We start from the raw sequence: 18,599 nt of genomic DNA on the forward strand, positions 1-18,599 counted from the left end.
TGTGTTTACACCCACAACACACTCAGGCAATGCATTCCACTCACCAACCCCTCTCCATGCAAAGAACCTAATCCTCACTCCTCTACTCACACCCTCCTTATACAGTTTCCTTGTCCACCATTACTCCTATTTAAGGTCATACAGTGGTCAGGATTTATAGTGAAGAATTTATGGAGACACAACACATGTTAAAATAATTACTTAACATTAAGCAAGTAATAATCAATGTTCTGACTTCTGTATTGAATTAAGGTCATCATCAGGAACATACATATGTACAATATACAAGCTATATGCTACTGCACTATACAAAAGTAAAAATGAATGTAAATGTTTGTTAATCATTTATCCTAGTATGACCTCTGGTGAAAAAAAAAAAAAAAATGGAACTACATTAAACAATTTCAACAGTCCTTTCATATTGAGATTTTCTTCTGTCTGGGATTGTTCTGGTTACTACATGGGTTCTCCACATTCTTGAAATAATTAATCCATCATTTTTGTTCGGATTTGGATGATGTTTTAGCATTTCACAAGCTTCTTTGAATTTTCTTTCAAACTAGGTTTTGGTGTAGTGTAGGGACTTACTCCTACCATTACTCCAGGATCTCTCATCTCCTCTACTTCTGTTAAAGTTTCCCCACCAAGTGTATACTTTGCATCCAATCATTGGTTAACAAAATCTCAAAACCTTGCACTTTGCACCATTGAACTGACAGTTCCACTTACCTGCCTATTCATGCAATCCATTCAAGTCCACTTGTAAGGGCCATAACATCCGCTTGACTCTCCCAGTCTTGCATCATCATCTGCAAACAGCTGCATATCACTAGTTAAACCCATTCTAATATCATTGGGAGAACAACAATGGCCCAAAAACTGACCCCTGCGGCACACCACTAGGGACCTTTCTCTTTCAGGATACAGCACCCAGATATACAACTTTTTGATACCTATCCGACAGCCAGTCACTGATCCAACTCAGAAGTCTGTTATCCAATCTCATCTGTTTCAATTTATATAAGAGCTTGTCATGTGGCAGTCTATCAAAAGCCTTTGCAAAATCCAAGTACACCACTGTATATGTATCTCTCCTATCCAAGGCAAGGTATTTGTCATTTTGTTATAGTAAATCAGTAAGTTAGTGAAACAGTAAAGAGAGAGAGAGATTGTTCAAAAATGATATCAGGATTGTGGAATACAGATTATGAAGACAGACTGAGAATTTGTAGGCTGCCGACACTAGTAAACAGGAGAAAGAGGGATGATATCATTGAAATGGAAATGAAAATTAAATGGAATTTTTCGATTTATGGAGGGTGTGAAAAGGATGCACAGGGCATTCATTGAAGATGAGAATGAATGCTGTCAAGAAGGGGAGTTAGGGTTAGATTTTTATCTCATAGAGTAGTGCATAATTGGAATGGATTGCTGTTAGATGTTGTGTGTGCGCAAGTAGCGTGAATCAATTCAAGAACAGATATGACAGGCGATTCGAACAGTATGGCCTCCCATGAGTTCCAGACTCCCTAGAGGTCTCTCTTAATAATAATAATAATAATATTTGATAGGATCCAGTAGCAATTGACTATGGTGGTTTCTGGTCTCTGGAATGTTGAGTATGAATAAAGATTTTTCAGAAAATGCAATTTGATTATTCTAGCATATAAGAGGAGAAAGTGATAGTATGATGAAGACATAAGTTGTGAAGGGTTTTTTATCATATTAATGTGGAGGAGGTTTTTTGTAGAATGGTGGGGAAACAAGAGTTCATTCCAATATAAGGGAAAGGGGGGATATCCCATTACAATGAAGATGTTAATACCAGGAGGATATGAGCAAGGAAGTGATAGAGGTTTTTTTGCATGGACAGTAGTGAATAATTGGAATGCATCCTGTGTGTGGTGACTGCACAGAGAATGTATTTTTAAAGAACAGTATGAAGAGCTGTGTGCGTGCGCGCGCGCGTGTGTGTGTGTGTGTGTGTTAGAGATAGAGGGTCATCTCATGAGTTCCAGACTCCCTAGAGGTCTCTCTTAATAATAATAACATTCGATAGGATCCAGTAGCAATTGACTATGGTGGTTTCTGGTCTCTGGAATGTTGAGTATGAATAAAGATTTTTCAGAAAATGCAATTTGATTATTCTAGCATATAAGAGGAGAAAGTGATGGTATGATGGAGACATAAGTTGTGAAGGGTTTTTATCATATTAATGTGGAGGAGGTTTTTTGTAGAATGGTGGGGAAACAAGAGTTCATTCCAATATAAGGGAAAGGGGGATATCCCATTCCAATGAAAATGTTAATACCAGGAGGATATGAGCAAGGAAGTGATAAAGAGGTTTTTTTGCATGGACAGTAGTGAATGATTGGAATGCATCCTGAGTGTGTGGTGACTGCAGAGAATGTATTTTTAAAGAATAGTATGAAGAGCTGTGTGTGTGTGCGTGTGTGTTAGAGACAGAGGGTCATCTTATGAAATTTACTCCACGGAAGTCTGAAAATAATAATGCTGATGATGATAATAATCATCCTGCACTGCTAATTTGCTGATGCTTACCATCCATATTCTCCCTTATAGGTCCCCAATCTATAGCAGAAACCATGCATATATTTTGTGCTCTTTGCCTCTATTTCAACAGACAGCACATTTTACTTATATTGGCATTGGCTTATGATCTCTCAAGAGATCAATCCTCTTGAGAGCAATCTGTCCTTGTAACTTTGTTTGGAAGTTTGCATGCAATATACTCAGTAACGATGAAAGATCTAATACTTATTTCTAGTTCAACAAAAATGCAGTTCTTTAGTAAGTCTCATTCCCAGGAGATGAGGTAACATGGTACTGGTGCCAGTGGATCTTATTTGGGTATGTTATGATGTTGAATGCTCCTCTATATTTCATGGCATATGTTCCCTCTTAGCTATTAACAAAAAAAAAAAAAAAGACTGTATGCTTCAAAGCTGTAAAGACATTAAATTATACTTAATAGTGTTTAGCAAGATAAATGGCAACAATAACAAATGCTAACTAAGCTGTAATGTGAACACTCTTGTAATGATGAATTTGAGATTACAGCTGAAACAACTAAGGCTGCAATATACAGTCAGTCTTTGACTTATTATTATGATTACACGACACCTCCAGGGAGTTCAAAGACTCATCGAGGGAGGACACCTACTCTACATCTGTCTCCACCACTCAATCCACCAAATACACCAATGCCATCTACCGCCACTAGTAGTATTTCCACAGACAATCACAAACATCCATGCCCAAGGCAGGATTCAAACCTGCAGCCTTTTAGGTGGAGAGCGAATACGCTGATCACTCAGCCAACCAGGCTGGGTGGTCAGCATATGACCACTTGACTTATGGCAGTCATAAATTGACACATTTAACAAATATACCACCTCACTCCTGCAATCCATGGACCAAGGTCTTACTGCTTATTACTATATATTTTGTTTAAGAAATGCTTTTTCTTATTCTGTTCGCTGAGGGTGAGAAAACCCTCAGCGACTTTGGGAAGAAATATAATGTGTTGTGCAAAGAATATAGATACTTAATCATTATAATGAGCATTCATATACTGGAAATAAATAATTATATTATAACAGCATATATTTCTGGTATGTGTGAATTATCATTAAAACACTATATTTTAAAGAATTTATATTTACATGGGTAACTTACTTGGATCATGTTGAACATCAAAGAACTGTTTGATAATATCGGGTGCATTAGGATCCATTCGAAAGGTAAAAGGTGGACCATTTCCTTTGGATCTATCATCATCATCTGTTGCTAATATTTCCTCTACTTTCTGTGGTGGAGAATGTTCCATGATCACTGGTCTATAATCTCTTAAAAAACGTGGGGCATTATCATTAATATCACTCACAACTACAGTTAAGGTTGCAGTTGCTGTTCGTGGTGGCGTACCTTTAAAAAAAAAAAGTTATAACCAGAACCATTTTTTAAATGAGTATTTAGAGACACTTGTGATAGAAAAAATATGAACAGATGTCATATAAATATGTAAATAATGAAATATTTCCATCAGAAGCATACAGATCATGCTCAGAGAAAGTGACAATTCAAAAAACAGAATAACAATCAAAGATTTAAAAAGAGCGATATAAGCTGCATGCTTATTTCTCTATATAAGGATATAGCTTATATGGCTATATAAGGATATAGCCTATTAATTTTAGTTAGGAATGAAGCTATAGCAATATTCCTAACTAAAATTAATAGGCTATATCCTTATATTCAGCAAGATAAAGATGGAAAATTTGCTTTCCTGGACACTTTTTCTAGCATACTGACAACTTCATTCTACACACTATCCATCTCAAAAAATAATCACCATCAAAATTCTTAATACAGAATTCATCATCTGCTCTGATCCTAATGATCTTAAACTAGCTTTCATCACTATTCAAAGAATTACAGCAGAATAGCTTTATCCCAAAGGAGATCCAGTATATCCCAGATATGTAAAAACCTTAGAATTGTGACTGTACACAGAGTTACAATACCATACATTGCTAGAATCTCTGAACCCATTTAATAAATAAAATAAATTTGCTAATGCGCATGAAAGTATGGCTTTGTGTGGCATTGCAAAAAATAAAAAACTGAATCAATGAACCTAAAAAAAAAAAAAAAACTCTTCCCCAAAAAATGAGTGAAAATTTTCATCACTTAATATTTCTGACGTATCACAAGCAGCTGATCTAAGACAGTTTTCAATGATTCTCATAAGCACCCAGGAAGGAGAGTACAGCAATGATTGCAGCAATCTCATGGTCCCAATCATGACACTATTCTTGAACAAATTTTAAGGATTATAAAAATAAAATTTGGTGCCTACTTTCATTCTTTTCAGTAAACTCACCTGCATGTTATCTCCTTCCACTGATAAAGTGGAAGGAGATAACATGCAGGTGATGACATTCAATGAACTGAGATTTCCATGATGTGAAATATGTATAGTTATTTACTAGCCAAAAACCACGTATAACATATTCGGATTAAGTGTTATATGTGGCTCTCATTTGATGTTCATTTGAGAAGAGCCTGCAAAAACATCAAACCTACATCTTCTATTTAAGTGGTCTGGTCTAGTGCAGCTGTGAATCAAACACAGAAGACAATCTTTTGGACAAATAGTCATCTTTTACAGCAATGCCATTTTAAATTTGAGTGCTTATTCAAAGTATGTTAAAGTGCTATTATATTCTCATAACTGGTATGACTATGTTTCCTTAGATGAAAGTCTGTTTGTTTGTATTAAACTTTTATATACTGTTCTATACCACCATAACATGCAGCTTGTATCTGTGCTAAAATCAATTTTTGTTATTCTAACATTTTGAATCCTCAGTTACACTGAAAATGACCTGTAGGTTTGAAGTTGAAATATTTGGTTATTATTATTAACACCAGAATGCCATAGAGTCCAAAGACTCATGATGAGAGGCAAACATGGGAAAATGAATGTTAGTTCAATGTCAGTAAATGTAAAGTCATTCACTTCGGCATGATTAGATATCCAATGTCGTATTATATTGGTGGGATTATACTAGAAGAAACTGTTGAGGCTAGGGATCTTGGAGTGTTAGTAGATAGCAAGTTGAAGTTCAGGGGCCATATAGTAAAGACTGCAAATACAACTCAAAAGATAATTGTAATGCTGAAATGAACGTTCACATGTAAAGATAAGGATGTCATTTTGCCTCTTTACAAGGCATTGATAAAAACTTACATGGACTATTGTGCGCAGGTCTGGGCTCCTGGTTTCTGTTGAAATTCTGGTATAGCGAAGAGCATGCAAATTAGTGATATCAGGAGTGTGGAATATTGATTATGAAGACAGACTGAGAATGTAGACTGCACACACAAGCAAACAGGAGAAAGAGGGTTTCAGCTGATGAAATTTTTCAATTTATGGAGAGTGGCGAAAGGACAAGAGGGCATTCTTGGAAGCTGAGAATGAATGCTACTAAGAAGGGAGCTAGATTTTTCTCTCATAGGGTGGCACATGATTGCAATGGATTGCCACTGGATATTGAGTGCAAGTAGAGTGAATGAATTCAAGAATAAGTAATGATAGCTGGTGTGTGTAGTATGTGGCCTCCCTCAGAGAGTCCCTGACTCTCTGGAAGTCTCCCTTAATAATAATAATAATAAATATGCTTGTGATATTTCAGAAGAAAGTGTAGAAGACATTTAAAAGCAATACATTCAGCAAATGTAAAATGAAACAAAAAAGAGAAAAACTGGTGAGATCTTTCTGAGCAATAAATACAAAATGTTATATTCAGGCAATGACAATCAAGGAAAAGAAGGAGTAGCCACAGTATTCAACACTAAATACGAGGCTAATCTTCTTGAATGGCAGGCAGTCTCAAGTAGAGTGATGTGGGCAAATATCAGGATGGGGAACTGGACAATGAGACTTATTTGTGCCTATGGTACCACAGAAGGTTCTACTAAGGTAGAACTTGGAAGTTTATTTTTCACTTGATTAGACTATAATAAATTTAGTTTAGTCCTCTATCCAAGTGTAAGCAAACAAAGTTTGCGCCTGAAAATATCTTCAGGACTGAGGTAAGGTGGTGCAACACCAGGTAACTCCGAGCAAAGGTGGAACAAGCTCTCATCACTCCTTGTCTTAGTATCTCCCATAATGCAAAGTACATCTCCTTGCGAACATTTATACTGCTATGCATTAAGGGAAGGGCCACTACCCAGACCAGTTTCGACCTTTATTGAGGTGTATTTAAGTAAAGACCTCTCTAAAAATTAGACGATCCTGAAATACCGGCCAACTCAGAGTTGTTCCACTCAGTGATAGGTTCACTCTGTCACCAAGAAGAACTTCTCAGCGTTGGCTCTACTCAGAGACAGGCAAAAACCTGCCCCAAGCAGAGCCTCTCGTATATCAAAGAAAACCGCTTGTCAATAGGAGGCAGACACAAACGTGGAGATACTAAGACAGAAACAATAGGAGAGGTCATATTTACCTATACGAGTTGCCAACAGGTGTAGCACCTTATTATTGAATTACTCTGGATTTAGAGAAAGATGTTGGAAGTTTATTTTGCACTTGGTTAGACTATAATAAATTTAGTTTAATCCTTTATCCAAGTGTAAGCAAACAAAGTTTGCGCCTGAAAATATCTTCAGGACTGAGGTAAGGTGGTGCAACACCAGGTAACTCCGAGCAAAGGTGGACCAAGCTCTCATCACTCCTTGTCTTAGTATCTCCCATAATGCAAAGTACATCTCCTTGCGAACATTTATACTGCTATGCATTAAGGGAAGGGCCACTACCCAGACCAGTTTCGACCTTTATTGAGGTGCATTTGAGTAAAGACCTCTCTAAAAATTAGACGATCCCAAAATACCGGCCAACTCAGAGTTGTTCCACTCAGTGATAGGTTCACTCTGCCACCAAGAAGAACTTCTCAGCGTTGGCTCTACTCAGAGACAGGCAAAAAATTGCCCCAAGCAGAGCCTCTCATATATCAAAGAAAACCCCTCGTCAATAGGAGGCAGATCCAAACGTGGAGATACTAAGGCAGAAACAATAGGAGAGGTAATATTTACCTATACGAGTTGCCAATAGGTGTAGCACCTTATTATTGAATTACTCTGGATTTAGAGAAAGATGTTGGAAGTTTATTTTGCACTTGGTTAGACTATAATAAATTTAGTTTAATCCTTTATCCAAGTGTAAACAAACAAAGTTTGCACCTGATAATATCTTCAGGACTGAGGTAAGGTGGTGCAACACCAGGCAACTCCGAGCAAAGGTGGACCAAGCTCTCATTACTCCTTGTCTCAGTATCTCCCATAATGCAAAGCACATCTTCTTGCAGACATGTATACTGCTATGCATTAAGAGAAGGGCCACTACCCAGACCGGTTTTGACCTTTATTGAGGTCTCATCAGTGGGAGGCAGACCGAAACGTGGAGAGGTCATATTTACCTATATGAAAAACCAACAATAAAAAGACCTCAATAAAGGTTGAAACCGGTTTGGGTAGTGGCCCATAATGCATAACAGTATACATATCTGCAAGGAGATGTGTTTTGCATTATGGGAGATACTAAGACAAGGAGTGATGAGAGCTTGGTCCACCTTTTCTCAGAGTTTCCTGGTGCTGCACCACCTTACCTCAGTCCTGAAGATATTTTCAGGCGCAAACTTTGCTTACACTTGGATAAAGGATTAAACTAAATTTATTATAGTCTAACCAAGGGCAAAATAAACTTCCAACATCTTTCTCTAAATCAAGAGTAATTCAATAATAAGGTGGTACACCCGTTGGCAACTCGTATAGGTAAATATGACCTCTCCTATTGATTCTGCCTTAGTATCTCCATGTTTGGGTCTGCCTCCCATGCTGGATATGTGAGAGGCTCTGCTTGGGGTAGGTTTTTGCCTGTCTCTGAATAGAGCCACAGCTGAGATTTTGGCTCTGTCTGGTGGTGGGGTGAGCCTGCCACTGGGTAGAGCCAATGCTGAGAAGTTCTTTTTGGTGACAGGATGAGCTTGTAACTGAGTGGAACAAAGCTGAGTTGGGCAATCTTTCGGGATCGTCTAATTTTTAGAGAGCTCTTTACTTAAATACACCTCAATAAAGGTCGAAACCAGTCTGGGTAGTGGCCCTTCCCTTAATGCATAACAGTATACATGTCTGCAAGTAGATGGGCTTTGCATTATGGGAGATACTAAGATAAGGAGTGATGAGAGCTCAGTCCACCTTTGCTTGGAGTTACCTGGTGTTGCACCACCTTACCTCAGTCCTGAAGATATTTTCAGGTGCAAACTTTGTTCGCTTACACTTGGATAAAGTGTACTTCATGATAGGTTGACAGTCAAACTAGAGCAGATGGAATTGGATATTAGATTGGTGCATTGGATCGGAGACTGGCTATCTGATAGGTATCAACATGTTGTGTATGGGGGAGCAATATCCAGGAAAAGGAAAGTCACTAGTGGAGTGCCTCAGGAGTCTGTTTTAGGTCAATTGCTGTTTAACTTGTATATTAATGATACTGGTGAAGACTTGGATGCAGATATTCAGTTGTTTGCAGATGATGCAAAGTTGAGACAAACCATGAAGTGTAGTGAAGATGTTGTGGCCTTACAGGAAGACTTGAATAGATTGAGTGATTGGGCATGGAAATGGGGATACGAGTTCAATGTTGCAAAAGTGGATAAGGATCTAAAATTTATGGGACACATCACCAAAATTGTGAAGACAACACAAAGGCTTCTGGGAATGATGCAGAGGACACTGACTAGTAGAAGTAGGGAGATTCTTGTTCTGTTGTATAAGGCTTTGATTAGGCCACACATGGACTATTGTGCCCAGATTTGGTCACCTGGTTTTCAGAAGGATGAAGAGATGTTGGAAAGGGTCCAAAGGAGACTGACTAAGGTAGTTTCTGACCTCTGGAATGTCGAGTATGAGAAAAGATTGAGAAGATGTAATTAGCAGAGTCTGGTGGACAGGAGGAAGAGGGGAGATATGATAGAGACCTACAAGTTGGTAAGGGGTTGTTATAGGATCAATGCTGGAGAAGTCTTACAGAGAATAGTGGGAGATCAGGGGAGAACCAGAGGTCATCCCTGGAAACTGTATAAAGAGGGTGTGAGTAGGGGAGTGAGAGGCAGATTTTTTTCGTGCAGAGTTGTGAATGATTGGAATGCCTTGCCTGAGAGTGTGGTGTCTGCAAGGAGTTTGAATGTGTTCAAGGCACGGTATGATGAGCTGTGTGTGTGATAAAAGGAGCTCCCAGATGAGTCTTTGACTCCATGAGGTCTTGGGGTGGTAATAATAATAATAATAAAAAATCTGGTGTCAGATAAGGATGTACATTATCCCCTCTCTTATTCATTATTTATATGGATCACATTATGAAGGAAAGTGGTATTAAACCTGATATCAGAATTGGAGATGTTAATCTCAGTTCTTTGCTTTATGCGGATGATGTTATACTTCTAAATCTGCTATAAGTTTGCAAGATTCCCTGACTAAATTGAATAACTGTTGTAATAGATATGGCATGAAGGTCAGCATTCAAAAGACAAAGACAATGAAAATAGGCAGAAAATTGAAAATATCAATTGCATGGTGAATGGAGAACTTATAGAACAAGTAAAACATTTCAGCTACTTAGGCACGATTTTTAGTGAAGATGGTAAGTTAAATATGGAAGTAGACAACAGAATCAACAAAGCTGGTATGATAGGAAGTCAATCGAATTAATTTATATGGAATAAGAGAGAAATTATCCAAAATACTAAATTAGCTATATACAAGACAGTGTTTAAACCAATTTTAATTTATGGATCTGAGAGTTGGGTTAGAAGTAAAACACTTGACCAAAGACTAGAGATCGCAGATATGAGAGTCCTGAGAAAGATTAGGGGCATGAACAGATCGCATCAATGGCAATATCATATTAACAACGAGGATATTAGGAAAGAACTTGATATTGTCAGCATCCAGGAATGCATTAGCAGAGCTAATCTAAGGTGGTATGGTCAGTTAAGCAGAATGAGAGAGGAAAGATTAGCAAAACAAGTGTTCTCTGTCAGGTTGGCAGGAAAAAGATGAGGGAAAACCAAGATGTAGGTGGATTGATTCAGTAAAAAGTGCCTTAGAAGACAGAAATATAAGACCTGATAATATTGGAGTCCCTACATTTAACAGACCGATTTGGAGGAAAATTGTAGATAGGAAGTTAGTAATGATGTAAATTTTTCATGTAGTACTATCATATCCTGTACACCCATCAGGAATTTGATGATGACATTCAGCAAATTTTGGAGAAAATCAGCTACCACTATTTGAGTTAGTAAACAAAGTAACAGAATTACAAGTAGAAGCAGTATTTCCAAACATTTGTATTACTTTAAGAATATTTTGCACAGCACCAGTAACTGTGGTAAAAGCAAGAATTATAAATGTTCTATGATCACCTATGTGGCAAAATCACCTCAATAGTTAAGGTATTCTGGATATTGAAGCATCTTTAGCAAGGCAATTGGATTCGGATGATGTTAATAAAATGTTTGCTAATAAAAAAAGTAGAAGAGCACCATTGTAAACTATGCATAATTAATTTAAAAGTTACTAATGTGGTAAATAATGATCTTCATTATTGTTCCAATTTATAAGTAACTTCATGGCAATTACTAAAATCGTTTTTGTTATTGTGAGGAAAATAGTATCACAATATAAATAAAACAGTGAAGTATCAAAGCTCATTTTGCTTCTTCCCCATTTCCCCCCACTTCAGATGGTCTGGTAAGTTCTTTTTCCAAGGTCTAGCGGTAGCTGTCAATACCTCTGAAGGTGGGCAAAGTCAGCTTTCCAACTGTACATTAGAAATCATCATATTTCTAATATTTAAAGCAGTGCAAATAGCTTGGGATATATAGAGCTTCACTGGACAGCTGAGATAACCTGCTTTGACAGATGCTGACAGTTTTGTTGCTTTAATAAGTTTGTTTGTAAGTTTGGGAATCACCATATTTCTAATATGCAAATGGTTTGGGATATATAGAGCTTCACTGGACAGCTGAGATAACCTGCTTTGACAGATGCTGATGGGCACCTGGTGTCCATCCTTTCACATAAAGGTTTTCCTTATGGCTTCAACTCCTTGGTCCTTGAGTTCAGTGCAGATCTCCTCATCGGAAACAATGGGGGGGGGGGGATCTCACTCTGATATAACACTTCTAGAAAAGTTTAAAAAGTTTTGTGGGTGATAACTGCAATTGGTATTCCTCAAATAGATGTTGCATGAAGTAATTTTTTATATTGTGCTACTGCAGCTGCTTCAATATGGATATCTCCTTCTTTATATATTTCAGGAATAATGCTAACTGCTTTAAACCATTCTGGATATAGAAGGGTGAAATTTTACGAAGGAACATTCCCATGTTGAATGCAGGATTAAGAAAACTGGTGCATTTTTAGCAGCCTGTGATGTTTTTGTTTCTTACTTTGGTTTTTAACCTGATTGGGACTTGCTGACTACTGATAAACAAGAGGATGAAAAATTATTCATACTCAAAGGGTGGTTGATTCAGTGCCAGAGCTCCCCACTCACCATGGAGCTGCACATTGGTGCTCAACTCTCCAGCAAGCAATGATTGCACTTGGGAGTAGAATGCCAGATCTACCCCTGACACTAAGCAAACTTTAGAATGTGTCTCCTGGAAAGTGGGGAATGAGTCTTACTGCAAAACTACTGACCCTCTGCAGGCAAGTCCACTAGCTAATTCATTCTCTCGCAAATATTCTTTCCTGTTGTGTGTGTGTGTGTGGGGGGGGGGAATAGAGGCATGCAGACCACCTTTGTGAAGCCTTTCTGCACACAGTAGAAGAATACTTATGTACCTGTAGCTGATGCGAGGTCAGTAACTGATTCAGGGTAGAATTCCTGTTTCTGCAAGCAGATAATCAAGCGATATCAGTTACTCACTGTGGTTGTAAACCATGACTTTCTTTCCTTCCTTCACTGTATCTGGGATGCTGTTTGTGACTGCTTAAATTGGTTCCACATATTGCAAACCATGGAACTTTCACATGCAGATATTTTGGCTATTGTGGCCTGGCATTTGCTGGTCTCTAGTCTTACGATGGATCTCTATCAGAATTCTTAGCTAAATGATGTCTTGCAGTCATATCCAAGAATTTTGCCATCACAAAATGTCTTGTTCTCACTCCAGACACAAAATAGAAAACCACTCCAAAATATCTGCTTTTATGCCATGGCTCATTTGCATATAGCACTGATAGTGCCATACATTTGTATATGATAATTAGACTCAGCATCACATTTTAGATAATGCATCTGACTTTCAGAAGTTTCCATGTGCATCAGATTAGCAAGCTTTTGTTATAACTATTCCTGACATTAATAAACTATTTTTATGGTCTCTGTGAGTTTGCTATAGATGCATGAAATCATTTTGGTTACCATCTAAACCCCTTTATATCTTTTCACATCAACAGATAGCTAAATCTGTAACTAACAATCCACAATGCATCAGATTCAACCTTACACAATAATACAGCAACTTGCCCATAAGTACTGTAAAATAAAAACTGGCTGTAATAATATCATGGTTTTCTCATAACCACAAGATAATGAATAACACAGACTAACCTTTAGTTTCAAGTAATATGATAATTAATGCTGTGCAATATAAATGGATCTCTACCAGTTATATATAAAAAGTGACATAAGAAAAGAGCACAACAAAAGAATTATTCATATATCATACCATCATCAATAGCAAGAATTTTGACTTGATGGCGAGGTGTTTCTTCTCTGTCCAACATTCTCTGGATCCTTACAACTCCATTTTGATCAATTCTAAATTGTCTCTTCTTGTCAGATGATCTATCAATTGTGTAACTACACAAAAACAAAAAAAAACAACAATTAATAACCAAATTAAAATTCCAATTAAACAAAACTATTTCAAAGAAACAACGTTCAAAGAAACTCAGGTTTCTTTGAACTTTGTTTGAAAAGAAAAGTTTGATGTGTAAAATGAATTACACATGCAACCCTTTTCAAAAACAAAAACTTTCTCAATCCAAATTTTCTATAAAATAAAATTCTGCACCATATATCTTAATAAAGAAATGTTAAATGTGGACAAATGCTAACAAATTCAAATCAGTATCATAGATGTGTTACAGGCAGGAGATATTTTCCATAAGTCTGTGGACTTTTGTAATATATATATATATATATACTTACTTCACATTGTAATGTAATATAATGTATATTTCTTATATAATGTTTGTAATTGTTAATGATATAAACCTCTCTCCCCCCACCCCTAGCATTAGGGGGGGGGATTGGGGATATGTCATAATAGTTATTCATCTGAAATTCAAAAACCAAAACAACACATGTAGTGTATGTCATTATGTTACTAAAAAGTAATATGACATAGCCCCAATTCAATAAAAATGAAAAGTCAGTGCTTACCAATTCTTAATCCCCCCCCCCCCGATGAATGGGCTTAAAAAAGCATATTACTGAAGAAAAAAAAATATTTTACACACACGCAATTTTTTTTTTATCACGAGGGCAAAAACTCTGTTGTACAATCGAATGCTTCAGAATGTATCAAAAGATAATCTCAGATGATTAGAGAAGCTATTAATCAGATCAATAAAACTGACATTTTCATAAAACAGCATGCTGATTTTATTTATCATCTATCACACAAAATAATCTGTTTGTCAGGTTTTTTTCTATATTTACTTCATCTGGTAGTTCGAGTGTTTTCCATTAAGGAAAGCACAACCAGGTGTTTGAGCACTGATTCACTACTGCCTGTAAGGCAGCATTCCAAAGTAAGTTCAACTCGGAAGTCTTATTTCCACAGCAGATTAAGAATACTGTTCCTTTCAAATAAAGGGTTATTATTTGACACCTCCAGGGAGACCAAGACTCATCAAGGGAGGGTACCTACTCTACAACTCTTGGTCTCCACCATTCAAACTCATCTACCTGTGTCATCCACCAACTGCATCATCTACACCAATGTCATCTACAGTCCACCGCTAGTATTTTTCACAGACAATCACAAAGATCATGCCTTCGGCGGGATTCGAACCCGCAGCCTTTTGGCTGGAGAGCGGATATGCTAACCACTCAGCCAACCAGGCTGGCTTATATTACCACATAATATGGAAAGCTGGTTTGTTGGTAAGTTGTTACATACTCTAAATATAGCCATTGTATACACATGAAGTGAATTTGCGCTTAAAATAACAGTGACCTTCAGCATTCAATGCTGCCTGAAATCAAACAATAAATGGCAAAGAAGAAGTCCATACAACAGAAATTAACTGATGCAATTTAATTTCCTTAGATATATTGATTAAAATAGCATGGTCATCTTTAGGAGTAGAATAGCACAGTGGATTAACACACACCTAGCCAAATCCCATATACATTTGGAACGGTGGGGGTGGGAGGAGATTTTGGCATTGGTTAGCTCATCCTGCCCAAAAGTTATTGGCATTAATGAAACATGGCTAATGGAAGATAACATAGTTAGTGTGGGATAGAATTTTATGGATATAGTGAATTCAGAAAGGATAGAGGGAAAATATGGGAGGGGGGGGGGTATTACTGATGATAGCTGATCAATTGCAACCAAAGAGAATAGAAGTTCAACTGCAGGTTAGTGAAAATAGAACATTTCAAGCCCTCTAGTAGTCATCTGAACAAAATATCTATAGACCAGGGGATGTAAAGGATGATGGGATAGTGTGCATCAATAAATAAGCTCAACAAGTGGAGAGAGAGTGGATAATTATTATGTAGGACTTTATTATTATTACGGGGTATCTCCATGGAGTTGAGTCAGTAGGACTCAACGTGGGAGACCCAAACTAGCAAAACAATATCTGTCATATCTCTTCTTGAATTCATTTACAGACGAAAAACTCACAACTGAGTCAGGCAATGAATTCCACTCATTCACCACCCTCCAGGCAAAAAACCTTGTTCTCACACCCTTGTTAACCACACTCTTCTTTAATTTCCAGGGATGACCTCTTGTTCTTCCATCACTATTACATAGCTGAAACATTTCCCCTGCATCAATCCTATAAAAACCTTTCAGTAATTTAAATGTTTCTATCATATCCCCTCTTCTCTGCCTATCAACCAACCTCTGCAATCCACAAGCTCTCAATCTATCAATGTAGGGAGAATTTTTTACATCACTCACCAACTTAGTTACTCTTCTCTGAATCCTCTCCACAGCCTCCTCATCTCCAAGGAATCCAGGTGACCAGACCTGAGCACAGTAATCCAAATGTGGAAGTATCAACACTTTATAAAGAGAAATAATAACCTCTTTATCTCTGGTTATTATGTTCCTCAATAACCAAGTAATCCTATGTGCAATCTTGGACCCCTTAGCAATGTGTCCCCTGAACTTCATCTCCCTATCAACCAACACCCCTAAGTCCCTAGCCTCATAAATCTCTTGGAGTACTGTTCCATCAATGTAGTACACAGCTGGTAATCTTTTAATCCCAAAATGCATAACTTTACACTTTTTCACATTGAACTGACATCCATTACCTTTTGCCCATTCTACCAGCTTATTTAAATCATGCAAACTTTCAACATGAGCTTGATTTTTTATTGCGCTACCCAACTTTGCATCATCAGCAAACAACTGAATATTTCCCTATAAGCCATTTCCTATATCATTTATATACAAATTAAACAACAATGGCCCAAGCACAGAGCCCTGAGGCACACCACTGGTCACCTGCCTCATCCTGGACTTGGCTCCTCCATACACCACCTGGTATCTCACCCTGAGCCATTCTCCTATCCATATCACCAATTTAGTATCCATTCCGATCTGCTCCAATTTGCTTAACAGTGTTAAATGAGGTATCCTATCAAAAGCCTTAGCAAAATCCAGAAGTACCACTGTGTAGCCATTTCCTTTGTCCAACTCAGATGTCATTCTATTATAAAAAGTTAATAAATTGCTAAGGCAGGATCTACCTTTAACAAAACCATGTTGGCATCTATAGAGTATCACATCCTGATCCACCCATTCTTGAAATTTGTCTTTAACCAACTTTTCCAATACTTTTACCACTACTCCTGAGATAGTAATTGGTCTGTAATTAACTACTGCAGTTTTAGAGCCACCCTTATGCAAAGGAACCACTTTGCCTAACTTCCACTCCCTAGGGACCAATAGTTCAAACTTAAGTTAAATATCCAAGTAAGAGGGGTTGACAATTCCTTTGAACATTCATGCAACACCCGAGCTGATATCCCATCTAAACCTACAGCAGTGTTTGCATTTAATTTTGCAATATATTAAATACCTCTGATTTCTTAACTTCAATTCTCACATTAGTTATTGCTACAGGTACAGAGATATCCTCACTTGGGTGATAGACTTTTGAAAAGTGATCACTCAGTAACTCGACTATTACATCTGATTTTGTCGCCTCAATACCATCAGCACCCACTAAAGTTATCCTTACGAAGTCATTCTTCCGTTTACTTGCCACATAGCGGAAGAACTCTTTGGGGTTATCCTTGATCTCATTGGCCAAGGTCTTCTCATAATCTGATTTAGCTTTTCTTACTATGCTGGTAACCTTCCCAGCTTGAGCCTTGTACTGCTCATGGGTGTACTGATCGCATTTCTCCTTGTATATTCTCCATAACTTCACTATAGGAATATGAATTGGAAGGAGAAGAAGGCACATGGAAGGAAGGAAATGAAATTCACACAGTTACTATACTAAGGAATAATTACTTGAGGCAGCATATGATGAAATGAGGTAGGGGGTTAGAGAGTGATCTCGAAATGGGAGTTGGGCTAAATCTGTGAAATTTTCAATTAAGAAAGGGGGGGAGGGTATATGTGGAATTACAAGGCTGGTAAGTATCATAAGCTTAGGAGATTGCTAGGATCATGAAATGGCATGCAAAACTGCAAGGGCTGAGTGTTGAGAGTGCATTGGTCCAAGGTAAGAGAGTGTTTGAGAGAAGTAATAGCAGACTGCAGACCTAGAGTCAGGAGAATAAATCAAGTGGTAGTTAAATGGATGAATACCATCATTAAACTGGAGCTACAAAAAAAAAAAAAAAAAAAAGAAGATACTAGGGAATTGGCAGTGCCTTTAACCGCATTATTTAATCTAATGTGTCAGTTCTAGGTTAGTCCCAAGGGGGTGAAAAGAGGGGAATATAGTTCCATTGATAAAGGGGTCTCTACAATTCCTGATATGCTGATCAGTCAGTAATTTGCTATGTCAGTCTTGGAGAAGTTGATCAAGGGCAATACAGGAATGGATAGACAGATTACCCCCCCCCAACCATACAGTATCTCTGTATGGTTGGGGGGGGGGGGTAAAATGGTTTTGTGCAGGGTAGGCAATATGCTTCAATAACTTTCTCATGTTTTATAATACACTGAGTGATAGCTGAGTTGCATAAAGATAACAGATGTACAGTGATATTGCTGAACTTTGCAAAAGCTATTGATAGGATGCCACATGGAATTGTAATCAATAAATTGCAGCATATAAGGATGGATATAAAGTTGGTGAAGTGGCTAAGAAGGCGGTTGATAGCGATATCACTCAGAGTAGTTTATTCGGGAGTAGAGTCCAGTAGAAGGCCTGTAACTAGTGGCGTGCTACAGGACTGTGGTCCTGGGCTGCTGCTATTTAATTTGCACCTTAATGATACAGGAAAAGATCTGAGAAGAACTGTTCAGTTGTTTGTGATGATCCAAAATTGGGTAGAGCAATAGTTAATATGGATGATGTTAAAATCTTGTAAGATGATTTGGACAGACTGCCAATCTGGGCAAAGGAGAATGGATGTTGGTTTAATGTGGCAAAGTGTAAGCTTATGCATTTTGGGCCAAAAAAAGATTAACAGCTGTGTAACTCTAGGAAACTGATGAAGCCATGGATTTGGGGGTGTTAGTGGATAAGAAGTTAAAGTTTAGAGGGCATATTACACAAAGTGG

The 18,599-nt window shown here is 37.6% G+C and overlaps 1 protein-coding gene across 11 annotated transcripts in view; it reads right to left on the reverse strand.

The window, feature by feature from the left end:
* CadN (neural cadherin) overlaps positions 1–18,599 on the reverse strand; it is a 1,238,426-nt gene that overhangs the window by 224,777 nt on the left and 995,050 nt on the right. For all 11 annotated transcript variants that reach the window (XM_090407912.1, XM_090407911.1, XM_090407917.1 and 8 more), the window contains 2 exons: positions 13,329–13,462; positions 3,700–3,948 (listed from right to left, as the gene is read on the reverse strand). In XM_090407912.1, the coding sequence (XP_090264038.1) occupies positions 3,700–3,948; positions 13,329–13,462 (383 nt within the window). The remainder of the gene's footprint in view (positions 1–3,699; positions 3,949–13,328; positions 13,463–18,599) is intronic.

Source organism: Typopeltis vanoorti, chromosome 18 (genome assembly GCF_054136105.1).
Source record: "Typopeltis vanoorti isolate ZY-2024b chromosome 18, IOZ_Tvanoo_1.0, whole genome shotgun sequence".
Lineage (NCBI taxonomy): Eukaryota > Metazoa > Arthropoda > Arachnida > Uropygi > Thelyphonidae > Typopeltis > Typopeltis vanoorti.